Source organism: Aphanomyces invadans (assembly GCF_000520115.1).
Source record: "Aphanomyces invadans strain NJM9701 unplaced genomic scaffold supercont1.4, whole genome shotgun sequence".
Lineage (NCBI taxonomy): Eukaryota > Oomycota > Saprolegniomycetes > Saprolegniales > Verrucalvaceae > Aphanomyces > Aphanomyces invadans.
This window is the reverse complement of record NW_008580149.1, coordinates 404,102-422,873: the sequence shown is the minus strand read 5'-3', so window position 1 is coordinate 422,873 and position 18,772 is coordinate 404,102. Positions and strand designations below refer to the sequence as shown.

Genomic DNA, 18,772 nt, shown 5'->3' with positions numbered 1-18,772 from the left:
CGTATGACGAAGAGCAAGGGCAGCTTGACGCCATCAGCACGTACTGTCAAGACAACGGTCATTCGAAGCGAGTGCTTTTCGCCAGAGGAAATCTTTGCACCCGACCCACGTACGGACCAAATGTATCTTGGTGGCATATCATAGTGGAAACCGGTCTCATCAACGTTGTAGATGGCGTCCTTGTCATAGCCTCGGTAGGCGCGGTGGAAATCGTCGGCGAACTCGTCGCGAACCTCGATCAAGGCGGCTTGGGTTTGCTTGCTGTAGCCGGACTTTTGGTGCGAGAATCCGTGTCGATGGCAGAAACGCTGGAGGAGACGGAGAAGCCCTTGGTAGCCCCTTCCAGGTTCTTTTCCAGCGAGGTATTGGCGAAGCCATTCGACTTGGTGGCGTTTAATCCAATTGATAATGTGAGTCGTTGTTAAGGCCCTTTCTCGTACCCTCATTTCCGTTATGTACTCGACGAGACCTACTGGATCGGGGAAAGTCTCGCAGCGGCCGCCAGGGCTGATTTTCATACGCTTTTTGTTGCCTTTGTATTTGAGGATTTCGTTGCGCTGACTGACCCAAGAACGAATGGTTCGCCTAGGTATGCCGAGTTCCTTGGAGACATGGAGCTGGCTTGAAGTCTCAAGGAGTTTTAGCACCTGCACCTTCAACGCCACGGTGTACGACCGCTTTGGCGTTCGAAGTGTTGAGTTCACGGTCATGAAATGCTGAATGAAAGGCAATCACAATTTAAAGGGAACTCGCGCCGGCGGGAAAAAATATTCACAAGCCAATCAGGTTGCATTATTTTTTGGTGATGTGTTATTGGACAAAAGTAGAGTTGCATTCGTCGAAACTTCGGGTGGCGTTCCATTCCGTCGGTCACTGTACTTGGCTATAATATAACCGTATGTCGAAGTTGTTCGTCCACACTACCGATGTTTTTCACGAAGTATCAATAGGCTACCATAGACTCGCTTCAGCGCTTCTCGTGTTTGACGTTGTAAGGGGCATTGGAGATGCAAAAACATAGTTCATGCGGACCACTGACAACCATTACAGAAAGGGGGCACCGCTATCTCTACACTACCAACGAATTGTGCTAGGGCTGGCTTTGCGTTGACAGCGTATATTATATTCCCTTGTAGTTCTAGGCATCCATTCCTTGCTCGGATTCTGTCGACTTGACCTTGCCATTCACACTCCCCGCGACGCCCACACGCTCTAGAGCTCGTGGCAGCTGGGTCGAACAAGTTGAAAACCTGAGATGCACCGCCAGCACAAATTTCCAACTAGGAATAGACAGCGCACCTGCGCCGGGCCTGCCGACGGACGGTCCAGCGCCCGCCCTGTCCCTGGAGCGCATGGGCAAGTGAAAGTGTTGTTGGGTTGTAAGATCACCCAATCACAGAGCTCGCTTTTTTCGGGACCAACTGCCCACCCCATCGCACACATCGAAAATGCCAGCCGAGGGCGAGAAAGCAACGGCTACAACAGCCGCCATGTCGGTTCTCGGCTGCAAAGACGTCATGGCCGTCGTTTGCAGCTACCAAGGCGGTCTATTCTACGACATGCTGGCCATTTACCACCACATGGTCCCGTATGAGCTCAAGAAGTACACGTTGCAGTACTGCCCTGACGATGTCCAAGAGCTCTTGGTCCGGTACCCGCCGTCTCGCCTACTTTTGTTGTCCGAGTGCATGCCGTACATGCAAAACGTACTCTTCTTGTTGGCCGCCCAGTTGGGAAACCTCAACCTCCTGAGGGCTCTGGAGGCTCGGTACACATTGCAGGCCACCCCCGGCAACCTCCTCGATTTGGCGGCGCAGAATGGCCACTATGACGTGTTAACGTACTTGCACTATCACGCCCCAACAGTTGGCTGCACCACCGCGGCGATGGATATCGCAGCGTCGAATGGATACCTCGACATTGTCAAGTTTCTCCATACCAATCGACGCGAAGGCTGCACGACGATGGCGCTGGACTATGCGGCAGAACGGGGGCACCTGGAAGTTGTTCGCTTCCTTAACAGAAATCGACATGAAGGCGGCGAGCATGCCATGCACTATGCTGCTACAAACGGCCACGTGGACGTGTTTTTATATCTGTCCAACGCAACGCGCGGCCTGCTGACGTTTGGCGCGTGCAATGGATGCTTGCCCCGGCGAAGATGATTAACGAGTGGAGGTTCCTGCAAGAGAGCTTTCGTTGGTATAGCAGAAGCAGCAAAAGTGAACAGGAGCTTTCACTCATGGCTGAAGTGCTTGCTATCGTTCCTGTCGTCAGGGTTTGACTAGGTAGGTCTCAGGTGGGAGTGGCGTGCTGAGGACGGAACAAAGGCGCCACCTTGCTCTCTAGGACATGGGTACAAAGGAGTAGAAACATTTCGCATTCCCTGAGGCAAAAAGACCTCAACTACCGGTTCTGCATCCTCACACCCCTGTTGTAGATTCGGCTGCATTGAATGCCACTATATCGACAGCCCGCGAACGCGTGGAAGTGGCAGAAGTACTTGCGATCAGGCGGAGATGAAATGCAGCCGCCAGTAGCGCGTTCAGTCGTCGAAATGCTGGTACGGAATACCTTGGATCGCAGCGTCGCCCTCCAACGCGTACAGCGTCTGGCACCAATACTTGCGTCGATACTTGTCAGGGTCAATTTTGTGCTGTACGGTCAGAATCGTTTGCGACTACGCCCGCACCATGAGATGGACTCGAGCATGGCCACAGGCCACACGACGTACGCGCTCGAGGTGAAAAAAAAGCAACCGGTCGTCCCAAATGTCTTCGTACGTCCGGCCGAGCATCTAGACACGGCGGTCGGCCAAGATGACATGACGACGAGTAGACCCACCGCGACGAGGAGATTGAGCATCATGATCGTGCCAAAGCACGTGTACAAGATGTACAGCATGACCGCGACCGGCCCGCCCGCTGAAATCGATGCCCAGTCCCATTGCCCCAAGCTCATTTGGTACACCGAGTTGGTCGAACTCATGAGGGTGCGGAACCCGTTCAGCTACAGACCACGCGTCCTGGGCATACATCACGATCTCTCGACGGGCTTACCTGGAGAACGTAGAATGCAAAAGCAAACCCAAACAGGAACAGGACAAACACGAACAAGAACATGGCAATATCGCCCATCATCTACAAACAGACCGTTATGGGCGGGATCGCCAGGAGGACGCCGTCGCGCGCACTTGATAAATCATGCGAACAAACGGCCCGAGCGTCTGATTGCCACGACAAAACTGCAGCCACCGTATAAATATCTAGGATCGCCGCGTGAGGGGGGGAGACCACATGTCGGGCGTACTTGCGGAGCGGTGATGCACATGATGGTCGTGTGCCAGTCGTACTCGCGGTACAAGACAACGTTGAAGGTCGACTCTTGGTACGTCTTGACGCGGAAATGGTCTTCGTATATAAAAGCGGAAGCGCTCCACGTGTCCCACGCGACGGGCGACGCTCGAAAGTACACGATAAAGTCCAAGATGGTCGTGAACCAGATGCCGCAGAGGAGGACCATGTCAAAGATATTCCAGATATTGGCGCAGTATGTGAAAAAGAGGAGCCACCCGCCGCGATAGATCTCTTGTATCTACCAACCGCAGTTGTCAGCGCAGCACCGATATCGCGGAAAGGTCGTACGTGACGCCACGTGTATTGCGCCGTGAAAATCAAACAAATGAACGACGCAATTGCGCGCAAGTAGTCGAGTGGCCCGGCCATCGTCCCAAACAGCGGCGCTTGGTACCCGCCTTCTTTCAGCCCGATCGACGTATCCCCAACCAGCAACACACTACAACGGTTGATCTGCAAACAACCATCGCAGCAGGTTCACGTACATGGAGAGGAAGTACGACGAGAAGAAGAGCATGTACACGCGCAGTTGGCGCATAAAGTGCTTGCGTGCAAAGATATTCCATCTGAAAAGCAACGGTGGGCCATGGCGATCGATCGCGACGACGTACTTGTGGTCGCGCAGCTTTTGCACCCACGGATGGGCCATCAGTTCCTTGCATTCCGACTACACACATCGTTGCAACTTGCTCCGCAACGCACGGCGGCATACCTTAATGATGAGTTCAAACGTCGGGCTTGACCCGGAGCTCGTCTCGCTTTCGTATCGGTACTCGTACACGATACCCGTGGACTTGCCGACTGCTTGGAGTACTGTGTCCATGATCACGCTGTCTGTCTTTCGATACCGCCGCTTTGGGCGGTGGCCGAGCACGAACGCCCAGCATTTCAAGATGGCCTGGTACATGTAAAAGAGCCACTTGCGTCGGCGGGGGGCTTTCCGCACGGGTGGCCCCTTCTGCTTCATTTTGTGCACAAGCTTCTTCCGCCGATCGTCGTTGGAAAGCCAGCCCTCTGTGTGCCAGCTCTGGCCGACCGTTCGAATGCCTACAACCTGCGTTGGAACAAACGGCGGGGGACCAACCACAACCTGGGACAACTCGACATCGAAACAGTGGCGTGCGAAAGTGATCGATGGCCATGTACGCAACCTTGGGCATGTTGACGATCAAGAGATGGAGAATCTTGGTCTGCGACTGCCTCGCAAGCGCGATCTTGTACCGCGGCATCGAAATATGCGTGCCAATGTAAAAGATCACGAGCGGCGAGTTGCGGTTCCGGGTGTCTTCTAAGGACGGCGCGAGGCGGAAAAATACCATTTCACCCAGCCGCGGATCGTCGTGGTCGAACTGCCGCATGCACACGCCTACATCGGACAACGATGTTGTCAGTACATGACAACCACACGTTTCTCAGCGGCGGACGTACCAACGGTCGCCTGGACGAAACGGGTGGTTGTTTTGCCAGGGCTCACGCGTTTTGTTGCCGGTGTGGCTGGCTTGACATCTGTGTTGGGTTTCCGCGCTTTTGCTAGCACTACCGCATATCGTGTGCTTCGTACGATGACTGCAACGACGACGCACCTGCAGCGCCTTCCGCCAGCATTTGGCACTGCTCTTCGCCTGCTGGCGCTGTCACGATGACACCGCGAAGGCGCTGTCCCGTGTCGAGCTCCACAGCGCGATATCGCGCAATCGTTACGTCTGCTTTCCTCCGCACGAGCAGCTCGCACACCTACAGATGAGAACACCGCCATCAGAACCATCACAGCCTCACGTTTCAATGGCCACACGGGCTTGACGAAACAGACCAACGTACCGACTCGTGCATGCTGGATATTGCAAAGTGCAGCCTACAATCCAACCATCCATGAGTCCTCGAGACTTGGATCGATACCCTCGTCGTTCAGAAACGAAGTAATCGTACGGAGCTTCGCCTCGAACATTCTGTTCGTTGATATATGCGCCATGCTCGAGCAGGAACTCGCACACGTTGACGTAGCCACCTTCGGCAGCGTAATGCAGTGGCGTATTTCCATGGACGTCGCGGGCACGGACGATGGGGTGGCCGCAGATTTTAAACATGTCTTGGAGAGTCACGTCCTTGAAATGGAACTGATCGATTGCGTTGAACACGTAGTCGGGTGCCAGGCCCTAATGACACGTTACGTATGAGCTGGCGGCTTGGCGGGGCAAGGTACCAAGGCTTTAATGGTTTCGATCACGTCGAGACCGCATTCCCGAAGGAGTTTTCCCTCTCGCTTGGCTTGGTTGACTTGGTCCAGCAGCTTGTACAGCAGAGTTGTGTGGGACGATTCCTCGCAACGATCCGAGCTAGGGGGCTGCGTGCTCCAAAACGCAACGAGCAACGAAAGTAGCTCGAGGTAGCCACGCTGGCACGCTGCATGAGCCACTGTAATGCGATCAATGGTATGCTTCTGGAGCAAGTCCAAGTTGATGTTGGTCGGGTCTTCCAGAATGCGCAAGATACGGGGCAAGTTGGGTCCCCCGACGACGATGTACCCGTCTTCGTGCGTCGACATCCCATCCGGCAGTGGCTCTGTCCGACAGCACTCGTCGAAGAGACGCTCGCACACGAATCGGACGTATTCAGCGGGTTTTGCCATGGCCAGCACTTTCTTCTTCGCCAAGTGCCGCCGAATCGCGCATTGAGTCTTGATGATAGCCTTAATCTCGTCTGGGGAAAAGTTGTACTCGTCCATCAAGTCCTGCTTGACGCCGTTGGCTGGTGGCACGTTCGGCGAGGCGCGCTGCTCTGGCAAGGACGACGACGCGAGGTTGAATGATTTCGCAGAGATGCGATCTCTTGCCATTCGAAGCCCAGGGTCCTGCGACGGCGGGAGCGACGCAATGATCGGAGGTGGTTTCGCCGCGAGAATCGAGATGCGCTGTTGTGCTTTGGCCTGAATTCGCTTGTCCTAGCACTTGTGTGGGCCACACATGGTCCCAGACGATAGAAACGCTGCTAATTACCTTGTGAAATTGCTTGTATGCTGAGAGAAGGTCGGTGGTGTTCTTGGCCACGACTGCGGCCGAGACAGGTGGAAGGGTGTGCGGCTTGGGGGAAGTCGGTCGTGGGGCCGACACGGCTGTTCTCCGCCGATCCATGGAGTCACGGAGCGCCGCCGCAGTCCCCGCCGGATCCATCTTCGCCCGACAGTGTGACCTTTCGCCTGAAACGGTAATACTGCTTGAATTGATATTCCTGTGAAACTCGATATCCATGTTGTCATTGATATGCCTTATTGTGTCGCACATGGTAAAATGCAACAGAGAAGATCGTCGTGGGTGCAGGCAGGGCCTTCACAGTCCGTCGCAGTCGCGGCTACCCCCCGTGATCGAGCGCCAAGGGGAGTATAGGTGCTATAGGATGACGCGAGTATGCCATGTAGAACGATGTCGGCCACCCCGTCACTCAGAATGCACCCAACACTCCACTGCATGGAAGGAGCAATTCCTGAGGTTTGAGGGGGTATTTGTAACCATGCAGTGAAGCAACAAGGCTGCTTCACAGCGGTCTCGTGCGGGAGCGCAGTCCGCCATGCTTGGGAGCACGGTATCTTCCGACGGCTAGCACCACGACCAACCAAGCGACCTTTCGGCTTCGCCGTTTCACCCGTTGACGTGACACGTGACCTTTCTACAAGTCAGGAGATGGGTGCACCCAATGGGCACGGTGGGGCACCACGAACAACCGGACGTGAAAGAAACAGGAGGCACTACACGATAGAGACGAGTTGAATCGGTGCTCTTGCGGAGATGACCGTCAGAAGCTCCTTTCATTCTTACCCTTGAGCGCGTTTTGATCTTGAAACCGACACCCCCACGGTTTTGAAACAAAAGGTGTAACCGTCTCCACCTTTCGGAGAGCGCGACCGAGACGGCCGCAGACGTGTTGTTTTACCGAGGGATGGCTGGCGAAGTGATGCCAAAGCTCCACGGCGACGAACCACCATGCACGGCGAAGAAAGGCATGGATGGCGGAGGAGGGAACGACGACGACGGCGACGGCGCGCATCCGTCGCACCCTTGGAAAGCACACATGAGGTACCAGGTCGACCTCGCGGCATACATCATCGACACGGCCATCTCGTCAAAGAAGGGCCAAACGATCGGGCTCCTCTTGTTCTGGGTCTTCCTCGATCTCATCTTGATCCCGTACGAAGCGTTTGCGTACCAAGCCGACAACATCACGCTGCCCCGATGTGCCTATGAAGCTGTCATGGATACTCTCGACCCCAAGAGCGACGACGACGGCCAGGGCACTCTCTCCTTTCTTTGGGTACGTCTGACAACCTCTTCCGAACTGCTTGTAAACTCGATCGTAATAACGACTGACGTGGTGCTGGTGCACGCTGTAGACGTTGCGGTCGCTGAGTGTCATGGTGTGTCTGGTCTGCACGCTGTACGTAAATGTGATCTTTGGCGTGATTGTGGACGGGATCGTATCGAAAATGGACGAGCTCAAGGAAGGTAAGGGCACCGTCATCGAGAACAACCACACGGTACGTTGAACTGCCCCTTCGCTCTGCTTCCCCCAGATAGCTTGACCGCGCCTTCGCAATTTAGCTCATGCTCGGATGGAACGAAAACTCCTTGTCGTTCATTCGGGAAATCTGCGCCGCCAACCAGAGCGAGGGCGGCGGCGTCATCGTTGTGCTGTGTACGAGGGACAAGACGGAGCTTGAAGCCGAAATCTACCATTGCATCACCGACTGGAAAGGGACGAAGCTCGTCGTGTGCTGCGGGAACCCGCTCCTGACCACAGATCTCCTACGCGTGTCCGCCCACCTTGCCCGAAGCATCACAATCATGTCGAGCGACGAGCATGCCGACGTGTCGGACGCCGCACTTCTGCGGACGCTCTTGGTCATCAAGAGCCTTCCACGGGTACTCCCTCTCCCTCGATTGCAATGGCTGACGGTGGCCCTGTAGCTACAAGGCCACGTCGTCGCGGATGTCGGGGATGTCGACAACAACACGTTGCTGCAGGTCGTCGCCGGAGACATTTTAGAAACGGTGGACTCGCATAACATCATCGGGCGGCTCGTAATCACATGCTCGCGGTCGCCGCATTTGTCCGACGTGTACAATGCTGTGTTGGGGTTCGATGGGAACGAATTCTACTTCAAGGCGTGGCCAGATTTGGTCGGGGTCCCGTTCGGTCAGCTCGCGAGCCGCTTTGACAACGCGATCCCAATCGGGATCAAGACAGCGTACGATGCCACAGCGCTGTGGTGCATGTCCTAATACATGTTGCAGCGCTGGCAAGGTCTGGATCCGGCCCTACTTTGCACGCGTCATAGAAGAAGGCGACGAGATCATTGTACTGGCCGAGGATGACAACACGTACACGGCGGCGACGTCACCGGTTGACTCGACGCCGATCACGGCTATGCCGAAGCAGCCCATGCCGATCCCGCCCAAAAACATTATGCTTTGTGGATGGCACCGAGATATCCGGGACATCCTGAGATTGCTCAACCACTTGTCCGCCCCCGACACCCAAGTCGATCTGGTCAACGAAGTCCCAGAAGAGACGCGCGCTGAACGGCTTCAAAACGACGGCCTCGACCTTCGATCGCTCGAGAACCTCCACATCCGCCACATTGAGGCGAACGTGGCCATTCGAAGGCACGCCCAGAACCTGCGCGTGCCGCAGTATGACTGCATTCTCATCATGAGCGACATGAGCAACCATGGCCTGGCCAGCGACTCGCTAGTTCTGGCGTCAGTCGTGATGCTCCGAGCGATCGAAGTTTCGCAGCGATCCCGGAAAAGCCTCGCCGATCTGACCGATGTAGGAACCCTCTACATTTCGCTGCACGGACTCACTAATGCGCTTTGGACATTGTAGGGAACGTCGTCGCTTCACACGGGACGACACGTGCACTGCGTCAGCGAAATCCTCGACCAGCGGACGGAGACAACCATCAACTCGAGCCCGACAATACGGGCGTCGTCGGACTACGTTATGTCGAATGACTTGGTTAGTCGGATGCTTGCGATGGTGTCGGAGAACCGAAACGTAAACGCGATCCTGGACGAATTGCTCGGAGACAAAGGTTCCACCTTTGACGTCTTGCCAGCATCCCGGTAAGATGGCCACCCCCTCGGTCAACCATCCGTCTTGACTGTGACCATGGATGGCGATGCGGTTAGGTATTGCGAGATGAACGAGAGACTGAGCTTCTGGCAGCTCGCCAAGCGTGCTGGCTCAATGTACGAGGAAATAGTATGCGGCTACGTCAACTCGCGGCAAAGGGGGTCCCCAGTCGTACTGAACCCCACGGACAAGGCCGACGTCCGGACGTGGGCAGATTATAGTTTGATTGTGATTCGCGAAGCCGCGAGCAAGTCCAAGCTGAACCGCTACCAGTCCAAGCGATTAATGGTTAAAGTGGTAAGTGCGACGGATTGTCCATCTCAGCCACATGCCTGCCGTTCATGGTGTCTTGGCTTTGTAGCTCCGTGCGTTTCGATCAGTGAGCTCCCTCGTGACGCGACCGACAACGAGTGAACTCATGTCGCGGCCCCGCGGCGGCTTCGTGACAGACGCAATGGATTTAGGGGGAGACGTCACTTGTGTTCACGAAGGCGACAGCGACGACGAGAGCAATCTAGACGAGACCAAACTGCCACGACTGTTGTCACCGGCCGCCAACGGACGACGGCCGTCCGTCGGGCTACGACAGTGCTCCACCAGCGATTCTCTCATGGACGAAGTTGTCCGGGAACAGTTGACGCAGAAGCTCCAGCGCAACTCGTTCAACTCGTCAGGATACAGGATTCGCGTTGAAAACGAGAAACTCACCAAGATGCCTGCGCCACGGCTCAACTACCGACGGTCCATCACGGAAAAGGACACAGCCATCCAGCCCTTTGTCGAAGAGCCCGTGCCCTTACACCCCATCCGAACACTGCGGGAGGAGCTAGCAGCAATTGACGATCTAGTTGTCTCGCTCCGCCGTCTTCTAACGCAATAATTTATCCTGTGCCACCTTCTCCGTCGTGTTGCGACTACGGCGAATGTTCCCCAGGGTTGAAGACGCTCAGCTGGCATGAAAAGAAGATTGGTTCTGTCCAGAACTTCGGGACTGAGCTCATGGACAACGATGAAACGATGCCGGGCATTCTTGCCAACACTGATCAACAAGACAACCAGTTCTGCCTACAAAGTAGAATGTTCTTCTCATCGTCTATATGTTCGCAAATTCACGCATACTGGCGGTAGCGTAAGTGTTTGCTCTTGGAGGTACACCCTTCATAGGAAACTATCGTCACAGTCTTGGTGTGCAATTCTTTCTTATGTAAATCTCGCAAGTTTACAGTGAGCGAAGGCATCCAACCTTCCTGGCTCAGCTCGCTGCCTTCCCCACATCAAATTTTGACGAAATTTGGTCTGTAGGTTTAAGAGGTCATTTCAAGTTTAATTATAGAAATAGATAGCCTCTGAACATTCAAGAACAAGCCCATTTTATCCAAAACTCTCCAATTTTAATGTATTCTAAACCTTTTCAAACAATAACCTTCTAAGTTTAATAGTCACAGATGAATTTCGTAGAAAATACGTTAAAGACCATAAAGCGCTAAATCGTTTAACTAGGTTTTGGTCCATTTCATATCCTCTCGTTGACGCCATGGGACCGCGAACACTCGTGCCAATGACCTCGGCACTGCTCACGGAATTGTTACAAGCAAGCGCACACGCACACTCACGCTGGAGGAGCGCCTTATCATACTCAACATGCACGCCGTCATGCGGCAAGAGGATGCGGAGAGTGGTGCCGCCCGCGACGTCAGTGTCCGCATAAACTATTTTCGGTTGTGTCAAGAAGGCGGACGTTCATCTGATGGAGCTTTACCGATACGTGGCCGCAATTGACGCTGGGGGGCTGAGCGACGGCTCTTCTGATGATGATGTGAGCAGTGATAGTGGTGAGGCTGATGATTGATGAAAACCAATGAATTTTACCTTGATCCTCATGCGTCTTTTTGAAAATAACCTTGCGGGAATGTGACTTTTGAACAACCTGTCATTTGCGATTGGTTTCGGATAAATATCCGTAAGACGGGTGGATGCCTTCGCTCACTGTTACAGTAGACGATGTTAGTGAGCGCACATAATTGTTTCGCGTACCTTTTCATAGCTTATCCATCGCACATGCAGTCTCTGTTACTGGTCGTGAAATTTGGACCCCGTGCACTTTTTCAACACCAGAACAAGAAGGATAACGTGTCTTTCGTGGATACAGACGATCCAATCTGCATCCTCGGGGCGACACAAGACATCTCTCCCCCACTTGATCGACTTGACTACTCTTGCTGCATGACACATGTACTTGTGGAACTCAACGTCTAGCAGGGCTCAATCTCACAACACGGGTGACTTCAGCTCTGACTAGGAAGACGCCATGTGAAGGCTGATCGCCAGTGGACTGGCACCGATGACAGTTTTCTTCACAGTGTCCGCTAACATCTCGAACCTGGATGCAAAAACGAAGTGAAGACGAGGAAGCGCTATCTTTTGTCAAGTACAACTGCGTGGTATGATACATACAGTACTACTTAGCAAGCAACCTTGGGGATTATGGGGGTGTCAGGCAAGAAGGGTTTGATGAACTCGCGGGCAACCGACACTCGCGAGTACACATTAGGGTGGTTTTTTGCATAGATGCAACCAAGGGGTTGGCTCAGTACACCGGCGACGTACTCGACACCGTCGCGGGCGATCACCAATGGTCCACCATCGTAGTTTGTGCACGCGTCATGGTTGGCGCCTTTGGTACACAGCATGGAATCAAAGCGTTTGGCTCGGTTTTTCGTTGCTTTTTGGTAGTCGTCGTTGAACCAGATACTAAGTAGTGGCTTCGGCTTGCAAGAGGACGGGGGAGTTCTGTCTGACAAACGCGATCAAGCCGGAGATCTCATCGACAATCGCAGGCGCTCCGAAGCCACGCACCCACGACACAGTTCCGGGTTCGGTCACAGCGTCTTCGTCCCAGTTGAGCGCGGCGGGAGGGAACTTGGATTCGGTTTCCAATTCAAGGATGGCAAAGTCGTAGTCGAGCGTTTCTTCGTTGTACTGAGGGTGCACGGTCTTTTTGACGATCTTGAAGCGTTCACCGTCCTTGTCGCCGCTCGAGTAGCGCGACCCGATTGAGGCGTAGTTGAGCGACGAGTCGGCACAGTAGACGCTGGTTGTTCTCACTTCCGCACTTCGTGTGCAGCAAGCTGAGACTGGTGTTGACTAGCGCTGTCTTCGATAAAAGCAAAAGTGAATTAGCATGTTACCTAGGGGCGTGCTTGCCCGACCAGACGCCGACATTCCTAGAGATACCGTACCAATCCAGGTACTAACAAGTTTGAACATATCCGATGTTCATACTTGTTCGAACTTGTCCAAACTTGTTCAAACACGACACGGATGTTCGCACCACGCAAGAACAACGTACTTCTCGTGGATCACGATCCCGCGGGAACACTGGTGAGGAGCACCTTGCGGGCAATCAAGGTTGCTTCGCACTCGGTCTGACCGGTCTCGGTCTTACGGATACTCGCCACGTACGTGGACTGGCCTAAGGAGACTTCGGTGCCGCCGCCGGCAAACGCGGAGAGGGCAGCGAGGGCGAGGAGCGTGGTCATGTCGACGTATATTGCACAATGGCAACACAACAAGTCAACGTGGAAGCGGTGGGCGACGAGATATTCCAAACCAACCCGTCGGTGTGACACGGTGTATGCTCCCCTACAACATTCGATTCGTCCCAGCATACAGGCGCCAATTCTATCACTCTAAGGACAATGCGACACGCTTCGGACACGCACGCCAACGACTTTACCTAGATCATTCGTGATAGTGCGATTCCAGTGCTTGGATGGGAGAAGCGTTAGAGGCAACCTTTCCTGATGACAGGAATCGTTCGGTGACACGCACAATTGGGGCTCCTCGCCAAGGGACCGCATGCAGGACATTGTACACGAGATGTCGTGCGTAATTTCCTGGGCGGAAGTTCGGTCGTCGCACGGTGTGGCAAATATGTCCTTACACTTTCAAGAGAAATATCGCAAGGACGTATCGACAGCCCTTCGAATATTGGAACCGTGACGACGTTCTTCCGTGTTTATCGCAGACACAGCGGCGCCTGATGGTGGTGGAACATATCAATTTTGTAGTAGTGTCTGCGGCTGTTTTTCGTACGGTTGTTCGTACACCTTGTAGCGTTGCGACGTCACTTTGTCGCATATTGGAAGGGTGGAGAAGAGGTTGTTCCGATGCTTCGTCCTCATATTCGCAAGTAAGGTGCTGTCGACAACGTCACAACTGCCCTGTCCCACAGGCCGCAGGATGGTACGATAGGAGAACATTTGTAGACGCGATTTCCTGATCTCGACGTCCGTTGCAAGAACGATCGAAAGACTTTAAGAGGTCTTTGACGATACATCGGAAACCGGGGACGCGTTTCGCATCACAGGGGGCAACGGCACATGCAACGTCGTCGAGGGGATCTCGTACGATTATATCACCCTCAAGCCATTGGGGAAGTCCTCGTGAGTGTTAAAGCGGCGTCGCGACGCTACTAGGACGAACAACGTTGTAACAACAGCCGCAGAAACGCATACTACTACAAAATTGAACACATTCATGCAACGAGTGTGTGCGAGGTGATAACGAGATGCCTGCCTACACTTGGTCGCGGAGACGTGGCCGTTTGACGGTATTGGAGCATCCGTTTGGCTGTCCTCCACGACAGGACGTTGAGTGGAGAATATCGTTTGGACAGTCCCATGACCACGTCAGTGCGGCATGCGACGGTGTGCACCATCGCTTGATGGGGATGTTTGGCACACTGTAGTTTGAACCACAGATAAAGATCATGGGAGAACTGCGCCTTCAACTCTAGGCCAACGCACACGCCTAGCTTATGAACAAAGCTAAACTGGCGGTGCATGACGTCGACAAGTGCAGCAAAGCGATGTCGGGACTCGATCGTGATCTCGGATGGAGCTTCAGTTCTTTCGATGGTTCCACTCCATCACCTTGGGGTGTTGCTTGACGGTCTCGTAGATGCGCATGACGTGCGGATACGAATCTGGCGCTGTTTGCGTGGGCACGTCGTGCAGGAGGCCCGTCGTGAGCATGTGCACCGTGAGGTAGATTTCGAGATCGGCCAACGACAAGGCGTCAAGCAGGTACGGATTGCCGGTGCTTGTGGACACAAGCCGTTTCTCCAGTTTTCACTTTGAGATGTTTGCCACACACCAAGGTTGAAATGAGATCCATGTGGACCAAATTCGAATCCGAAGCCCCATGTGCTTACACACGTGAGCAAGAATGACAGTCACGCGCGGCAGCTTACGACGCGAAAGCATCCGCGTTGGTCACCATACTGTTCAATTCCACTGCACTTTGAAAGGCCTGCGGATCAGCCACGGCACGTTCCTGCACAAAGTTGGCGTGGTCGTCCACAGCCGACTGATTCTTGGGCACGGCGTCCTAAGCCTGACACCAGCTAGTCAAGTTGACGTGATGGGAAGGCGTTCGGAGGCTGACACGTAGCTGGAACTCGATCCAGTAGCTCGCGCACGGAAACCGATCCTTCCGGAGATGTGGATGTCGACTAGACTTCGAAAGCTCAAGGATCCTCTGTGCCGGATTCGGGGCTCGAATGAGCCGATCGTGTTGCTGTCGATGGCGCGTGAGTTGGACGCGCTCTCGCTACTAGGCTATTCCGGGAATGCCGCATGTTATCCGCTCACATGAAACGACACGTTAAGACATGAGAACGAATGTAGGGCTGGCGCGTCATTATCTACGATGGGTTGACTAGTGTGAATCTGGCCCGCCTTCCAATGAAGTCAAGTCTATGCCTGTTCGGACTCTGCATCTTTTAACCATGAAATCATCGTCGACCCAGTTGTTCGATGGAAGTCGGCCGTTGAACGGGGGGTTAGGACGATGATGACCATCAAGTCATCCCTTCTCAATCGCGAATGGTCGACACCATTTGACGAGGCTCCGAAACTTAGAACATTCAGCCAACAGACGCTTGACGTCCCTCTCGATGGACGCCAGCATGTTACATGGCTATATGCTAATCGCTCATGAACCTGTACGTTGAAGGTCATCTACTTCCTTCCATATTACCATTCTGTTTGGCGATTGTTGCAAGTCAAGGGCTTAACGCCATCCCATTGGCCTGAAAATCGGTGGTTCTGCTCACTGAAGCACGACACATTCAAGGGTATTTTTACATCTTTTTTAAATGGCGTTTTGCAAACGATATGACGATGCAAAACTCGCATACAAAATCGAAGACGTTTCTGAGCAACGACCAGCGACATGCTATTTATGAAGAGCTTGCGACGCGCAGCTCGAATGGCAAGCTCTCATGCGAAATCGTCACCGACGTCTGCGCCAAATACAACGTCCATGAGACGACTGGGTGGCGCATCATGCAGCGAGCAAGGGCTCGCCCACGTGGTAGCCGCGCAGACGTGTCCACGCGAAATCACCTTCACGGTCGGAAGAAAACCTACGCGCTGGACGAAATTGAACGGCGGATCAAGCAACACCCCTTCGTCTTCGACAAACGTACCGGAGCCTCGCCACCCACCCACACTGGTTTATCTACATTGACCATTTGGAACTATATCAAGCAGCGGTGGATCCTCAAGCGTATCTGCTGGACACGGTCGGCACTCAAGGAACACCATAAGCAGGCGCGAATCAACCACTGCAAGTGTTTCACGTCAGACCTAGGTAACGAGAGCCATAATGAATTGTTTAACGTCGTCCACGTGGACGAAAAGTTCTTGACCAGGATTTTATGCTGCCCGTTGACAACACGGGCAGTCAGGAGGCCATGGTGGCGGTGCTGCCGGAAGCGAGGCACCGAGAGCTGGAGGCAGCGCAAGAGGCGCTCAAGGCGAGGTGAGGACTTCCTACGGCACTCTAGAGGTGGAAGCATGACGCAGAGTCGTCACAGGTTACGTGATATCGTTCTATATCACGAAGATTCTTCGTCAATTCTACATGTGGACCGACGAGGAAAAGCCTTCAAGACGTCAAGTCCAAGGAAAGTCGCACATCACCAAGGTGATGTTCTTGGTTGCCGTCGCAAGACCACGCCATGGGTGGGACGGCAAGGTGGGATGCTGGCCGTTCTTGCGCTCCACGGCAGCGAAGAGGAACAGTGTCAATCGACCGGCGGGGACTATTGTCTACGAGCCTGTGTCAGTGACAAGAGATGTGTATCGGTCATACCTCGTCGACAAGGTCATTCCCGCACTCAAGCAAAAGTGGCGCCCCTTCAGTTACGATGCCCCGCCGACGATCTTCGTGCAACAAGACAACGCCAAGTCTCACGTCGCGCCGGACGATGTTTCCGTGGTCAGCGCTTGCATGTCGGGTGGTTGGGACATCATGGTGCTCAACCAGCCGGCCCAATCGCCCGACATGAACGTTCTTGACCTCGGCCTTTTCAACTCTATTCAAGCACTTCAGCAACGAATGGAATGCTCGTCCATTGAAGACCTAGTGTGCGCCGTCGAGCAGTCGTTTGAAGACTTGGCGCCATCGACGCTGGACAAGACTTTTGAGATTCTGCTTCGTGTGTTCCAAGCGTGCCTAGATGTGGAGGGCAACAACACTTACGACATGCCACGAAGCAAACGACAGAAACAAGCGGAATGTGATGATTCTATTGTTCTCGACATGCTCAAGCTTAGGCTGGAGGAAGAAGATCGTCTCGATGAGCTGTGCGACCTGGTCAATGGCTTGTCTGCTTTGTAGAAAGTAAAAATATTCAGATTCTTTGTACTGCTTTTGTGTATTGAGGTGAAGATTCACTTGCAACTTTTGCCAAACAGAGTAGTACTCTACTCTTGGTGACGCCGAGCGTGTAAGTTCAGCCCCCTGAACTTCCTTATCATTTGTGCACTTACGACTTCCCCCCATTACCGTCACACTGGCTGTATTGTGAGTGTAAGACTATGCTCTTGGCGGTACACCCTTCATCGGAACCAAACGCCACAGTCTTGGTACTCTCGATGTACAGAAGAATTTAGCGCACATCATTTTTTACGCGTACTCTCTATATATGTACCGTGTTTCATATATTTATGGAGTACTCTATGTATCTATAAATGGTACTGTACATTCAATCACTGTTCCAGGTACAGTTGAGGAATTAGGAGTTCACTGCTCAAGGTCGTAACAGGTACGACAAGCGGCAGGATGTTGTTCCGACACCGGCGTCTTGGTTGCAAATTGCTCCTTGACCAAATGCACACAATTTATCATGTTTTCAAAAATATGCAAAACGCAAATTACTTGTCAATTCCAGAAGGACAAAATCGTGAAGAATACCCTTGAAAGTTTCAAGACGTCCGCATAAGTGTAGAGCACAACGATTGACCTCACTTGCTCAGGAAATCCTCGTCTTGAACCAACGATGGCGTCGTCTGGTGTAGACCCCAGTAAATCTTGGGACACATCCAAAGCGCTGCTGGTACGCCTTTGTCCTGTATTGAATGGTTTGACGGTCAAGCTGAAACGCACTGGGAAGATGGGTCGATGCAACCGCACTTGCATCACGTTGCATCGCCCCGTCGGTATGATGCTCAAAGTACTTTGAAAGCGCTGCGCAAGTAGACTGGACAGGATAGGCTTTTCGCGCAATTGCTCGTTGATCTTTTCATAGCACTCCAAATCGCGAGGCTCCGCTGTGGCAATGCAACGACTAGTTTCAACCACTCACCGAGCGTGTCCATAAAACATGTCCTGTGGGCCTGGGCAGTCATAGTTGCCATCCACTGCTTGGGACGATCAAACGATATACATTCACAGTCTGCACTGCGTCCATGAGCGATAGTTGTTGAAGGCCTTATACAACATAAGTGCCCACGGCAGTGGGCTTGTCGAATAGATTTCCATCAAAAGGATCATTAAAGATTTCCAGATTTGGATCATTTTGTAGTACAGTCAAAACTGCCCTGTTGCGTCCCGTTGGGCTGACCGTGCGACCTGCTTCCGCTTGGAGCGACGACCCCTTCGAAAAGTGGTCTCCACTACACAAACGATCTCAGGCTGTGTTTGGAAAAGAGGTGAAAAATCGTCCGGAAACGGAGGGGCATTCAAACTTGACGTTAAAAGAACATGCACCCCAAATTTCAAATCTGACCAGATCCATACATTTTGATAGCAGTTTAGCTTAGCGGCTATTTCTATTTCTTCACAGCTATTACGTTTTACGATAATCCGCGCGGTCAAACCTTCCCTAGGCAGTTGAAAGTGTCTACTTTAGTTGACATGTCAGTTGCGAAGCCATATCACATGGCACAGTATTCAAAATGACAGTGTCCTCCAAATATTTATATTCAGATTCTGCAATA

At 53.2% G+C, this 18,772-nt stretch overlaps 5 protein-coding genes across 5 annotated transcripts; 3 read left to right on the top strand and 2 right to left on the bottom strand.

Annotated features, from left to right (window-relative positions):
* The first annotated feature begins 1,450 nt into the window (after positions 1 to 1,450).
* Positions 1,451 to 2,278, top strand: H310_02633 (hypothetical protein). The gene has a single exon (XM_008866206.1). It carries the CDS (start codon positions 1,491 to 1,493, stop codon positions 2,163 to 2,165), a length of 675 nt encoding a protein of 224 aa, XP_008864428.1. The 5' UTR covers positions 1,451 to 1,490; the 3' UTR covers positions 2,166 to 2,278.
* Positions 2,279 to 2,346: 68 nt separating this feature from the next.
* On the bottom strand, positions 2,347 to 6,549 carry H310_02632 (hypothetical protein). The gene is made up of 17 exons (XM_008866205.1): positions 6,350 to 6,549; positions 5,557 to 6,294; positions 5,283 to 5,509; positions 5,175 to 5,208; positions 4,940 to 5,090; positions 4,785 to 4,892; positions 4,447 to 4,722; positions 4,069 to 4,403; positions 3,968 to 4,023; positions 3,842 to 3,922; positions 3,645 to 3,795; positions 3,310 to 3,594; positions 3,194 to 3,265; positions 3,060 to 3,140; positions 2,845 to 3,009; positions 2,735 to 2,797; positions 2,347 to 2,680 (listed from the first exon to the last, which is right to left on the bottom strand). The coding sequence occupies exons 1-17, from the start codon at positions 6,521 to 6,523 to the stop codon at positions 2,546 to 2,548; spliced, it is 3,132 nt and encodes a 1,043-aa protein (XP_008864427.1). The 5' UTR covers positions 6,524 to 6,549; the 3' UTR covers positions 2,347 to 2,545.
* Positions 6,550 to 7,224: 675 nt separating this feature from the next.
* Positions 7,225 to 10,383, top strand: H310_02631 (hypothetical protein). The gene is made up of 8 exons (XM_008866204.1): positions 7,225 to 7,658; positions 7,738 to 7,881; positions 7,946 to 8,266; positions 8,312 to 8,592; positions 8,639 to 9,176; positions 9,234 to 9,472; positions 9,539 to 9,779; positions 9,844 to 10,383. Exons 1-8 carry the CDS (start codon positions 7,287 to 7,289, stop codon positions 10,360 to 10,362), a joined length of 2,655 nt encoding a protein of 884 aa, XP_008864426.1. The 5' UTR covers positions 7,225 to 7,286; the 3' UTR covers positions 10,363 to 10,383.
* A 1,850-nt stretch (positions 10,384 to 12,233) lies between these two features.
* On the bottom strand, positions 12,234 to 13,021 carry H310_02630 (hypothetical protein; the record flags this gene model as incomplete). The annotated part of the gene is made up of 3 exons (XM_008866203.1): positions 12,234 to 12,594; positions 12,671 to 12,732; positions 12,875 to 13,021. 3 exons carry the CDS (start codon positions 13,019 to 13,021, stop codon positions 12,234 to 12,236), a joined length of 570 nt encoding a protein of 189 aa, XP_008864425.1.
* A 3,221-nt stretch (positions 13,022 to 16,242) lies between these two features.
* H310_02629 (hypothetical protein) lies at positions 16,243 to 17,171 on the top strand (the record flags this gene model as incomplete). Its single annotated transcript, XM_008866202.1, has 2 exons — positions 16,243 to 16,310; positions 16,355 to 17,171. The coding sequence occupies 2 exons, from the start codon at positions 16,243 to 16,245 to the stop codon at positions 17,169 to 17,171; spliced, it is 885 nt and encodes a 294-aa protein (XP_008864424.1).
* Between the last annotated feature and the right edge of the window lie 1,601 nt (positions 17,172 to 18,772).

What these genes read in the sequence shown, in the direction of transcription:
- H310_02633 (XM_008866206.1), top strand. Translation starts at nt 1,491, where the DNA reads ATGTCGGTTCTCGGCTGCAAAGACGTCATGGCCGTCGTTTGCAGCTAC.
- H310_02632 (XM_008866205.1), bottom strand. Translation starts at nt 6,523, where the DNA reads ATGGATCCGGCGGGGACTGCGGCGGCGCTCCGTGACTCCATGGATCGG. An exon ending in CATACAAGCAATTTCACAAG is followed by an intron (nt 6,295 to 6,349) that starts GTAATTAGCAGC and finishes CACAAGTGCTAG; the next exon opens with GACAAGCGAATTCAGGCCAA. An exon ending in CAAAAGCTGCGCGACCACAA is followed by an intron (nt 3,923 to 3,967) that starts GTACGTCGTCGC and finishes GTTGCTTTTCAG; the next exon opens with ATGGAATATCTTTGCACGCA.
- H310_02631 (XM_008866204.1), top strand. Translation starts at nt 7,287, where the DNA reads ATGGCTGGCGAAGTGATGCCAAAGCTCCACGGCGACGAACCACCATGC. An exon ending in TCATCGAGAACAACCACACG is followed by an intron (nt 7,882 to 7,945) that starts GTACGTTGAACT and finishes TTCGCAATTTAG; the next exon opens with CTCATGCTCGGATGGAACGA. An exon ending in GCCTCGCCGATCTGACCGAT is followed by an intron (nt 9,177 to 9,233) that starts GTAGGAACCCTC and finishes TGGACATTGTAG; the next exon opens with GGAACGTCGTCGCTTCACAC.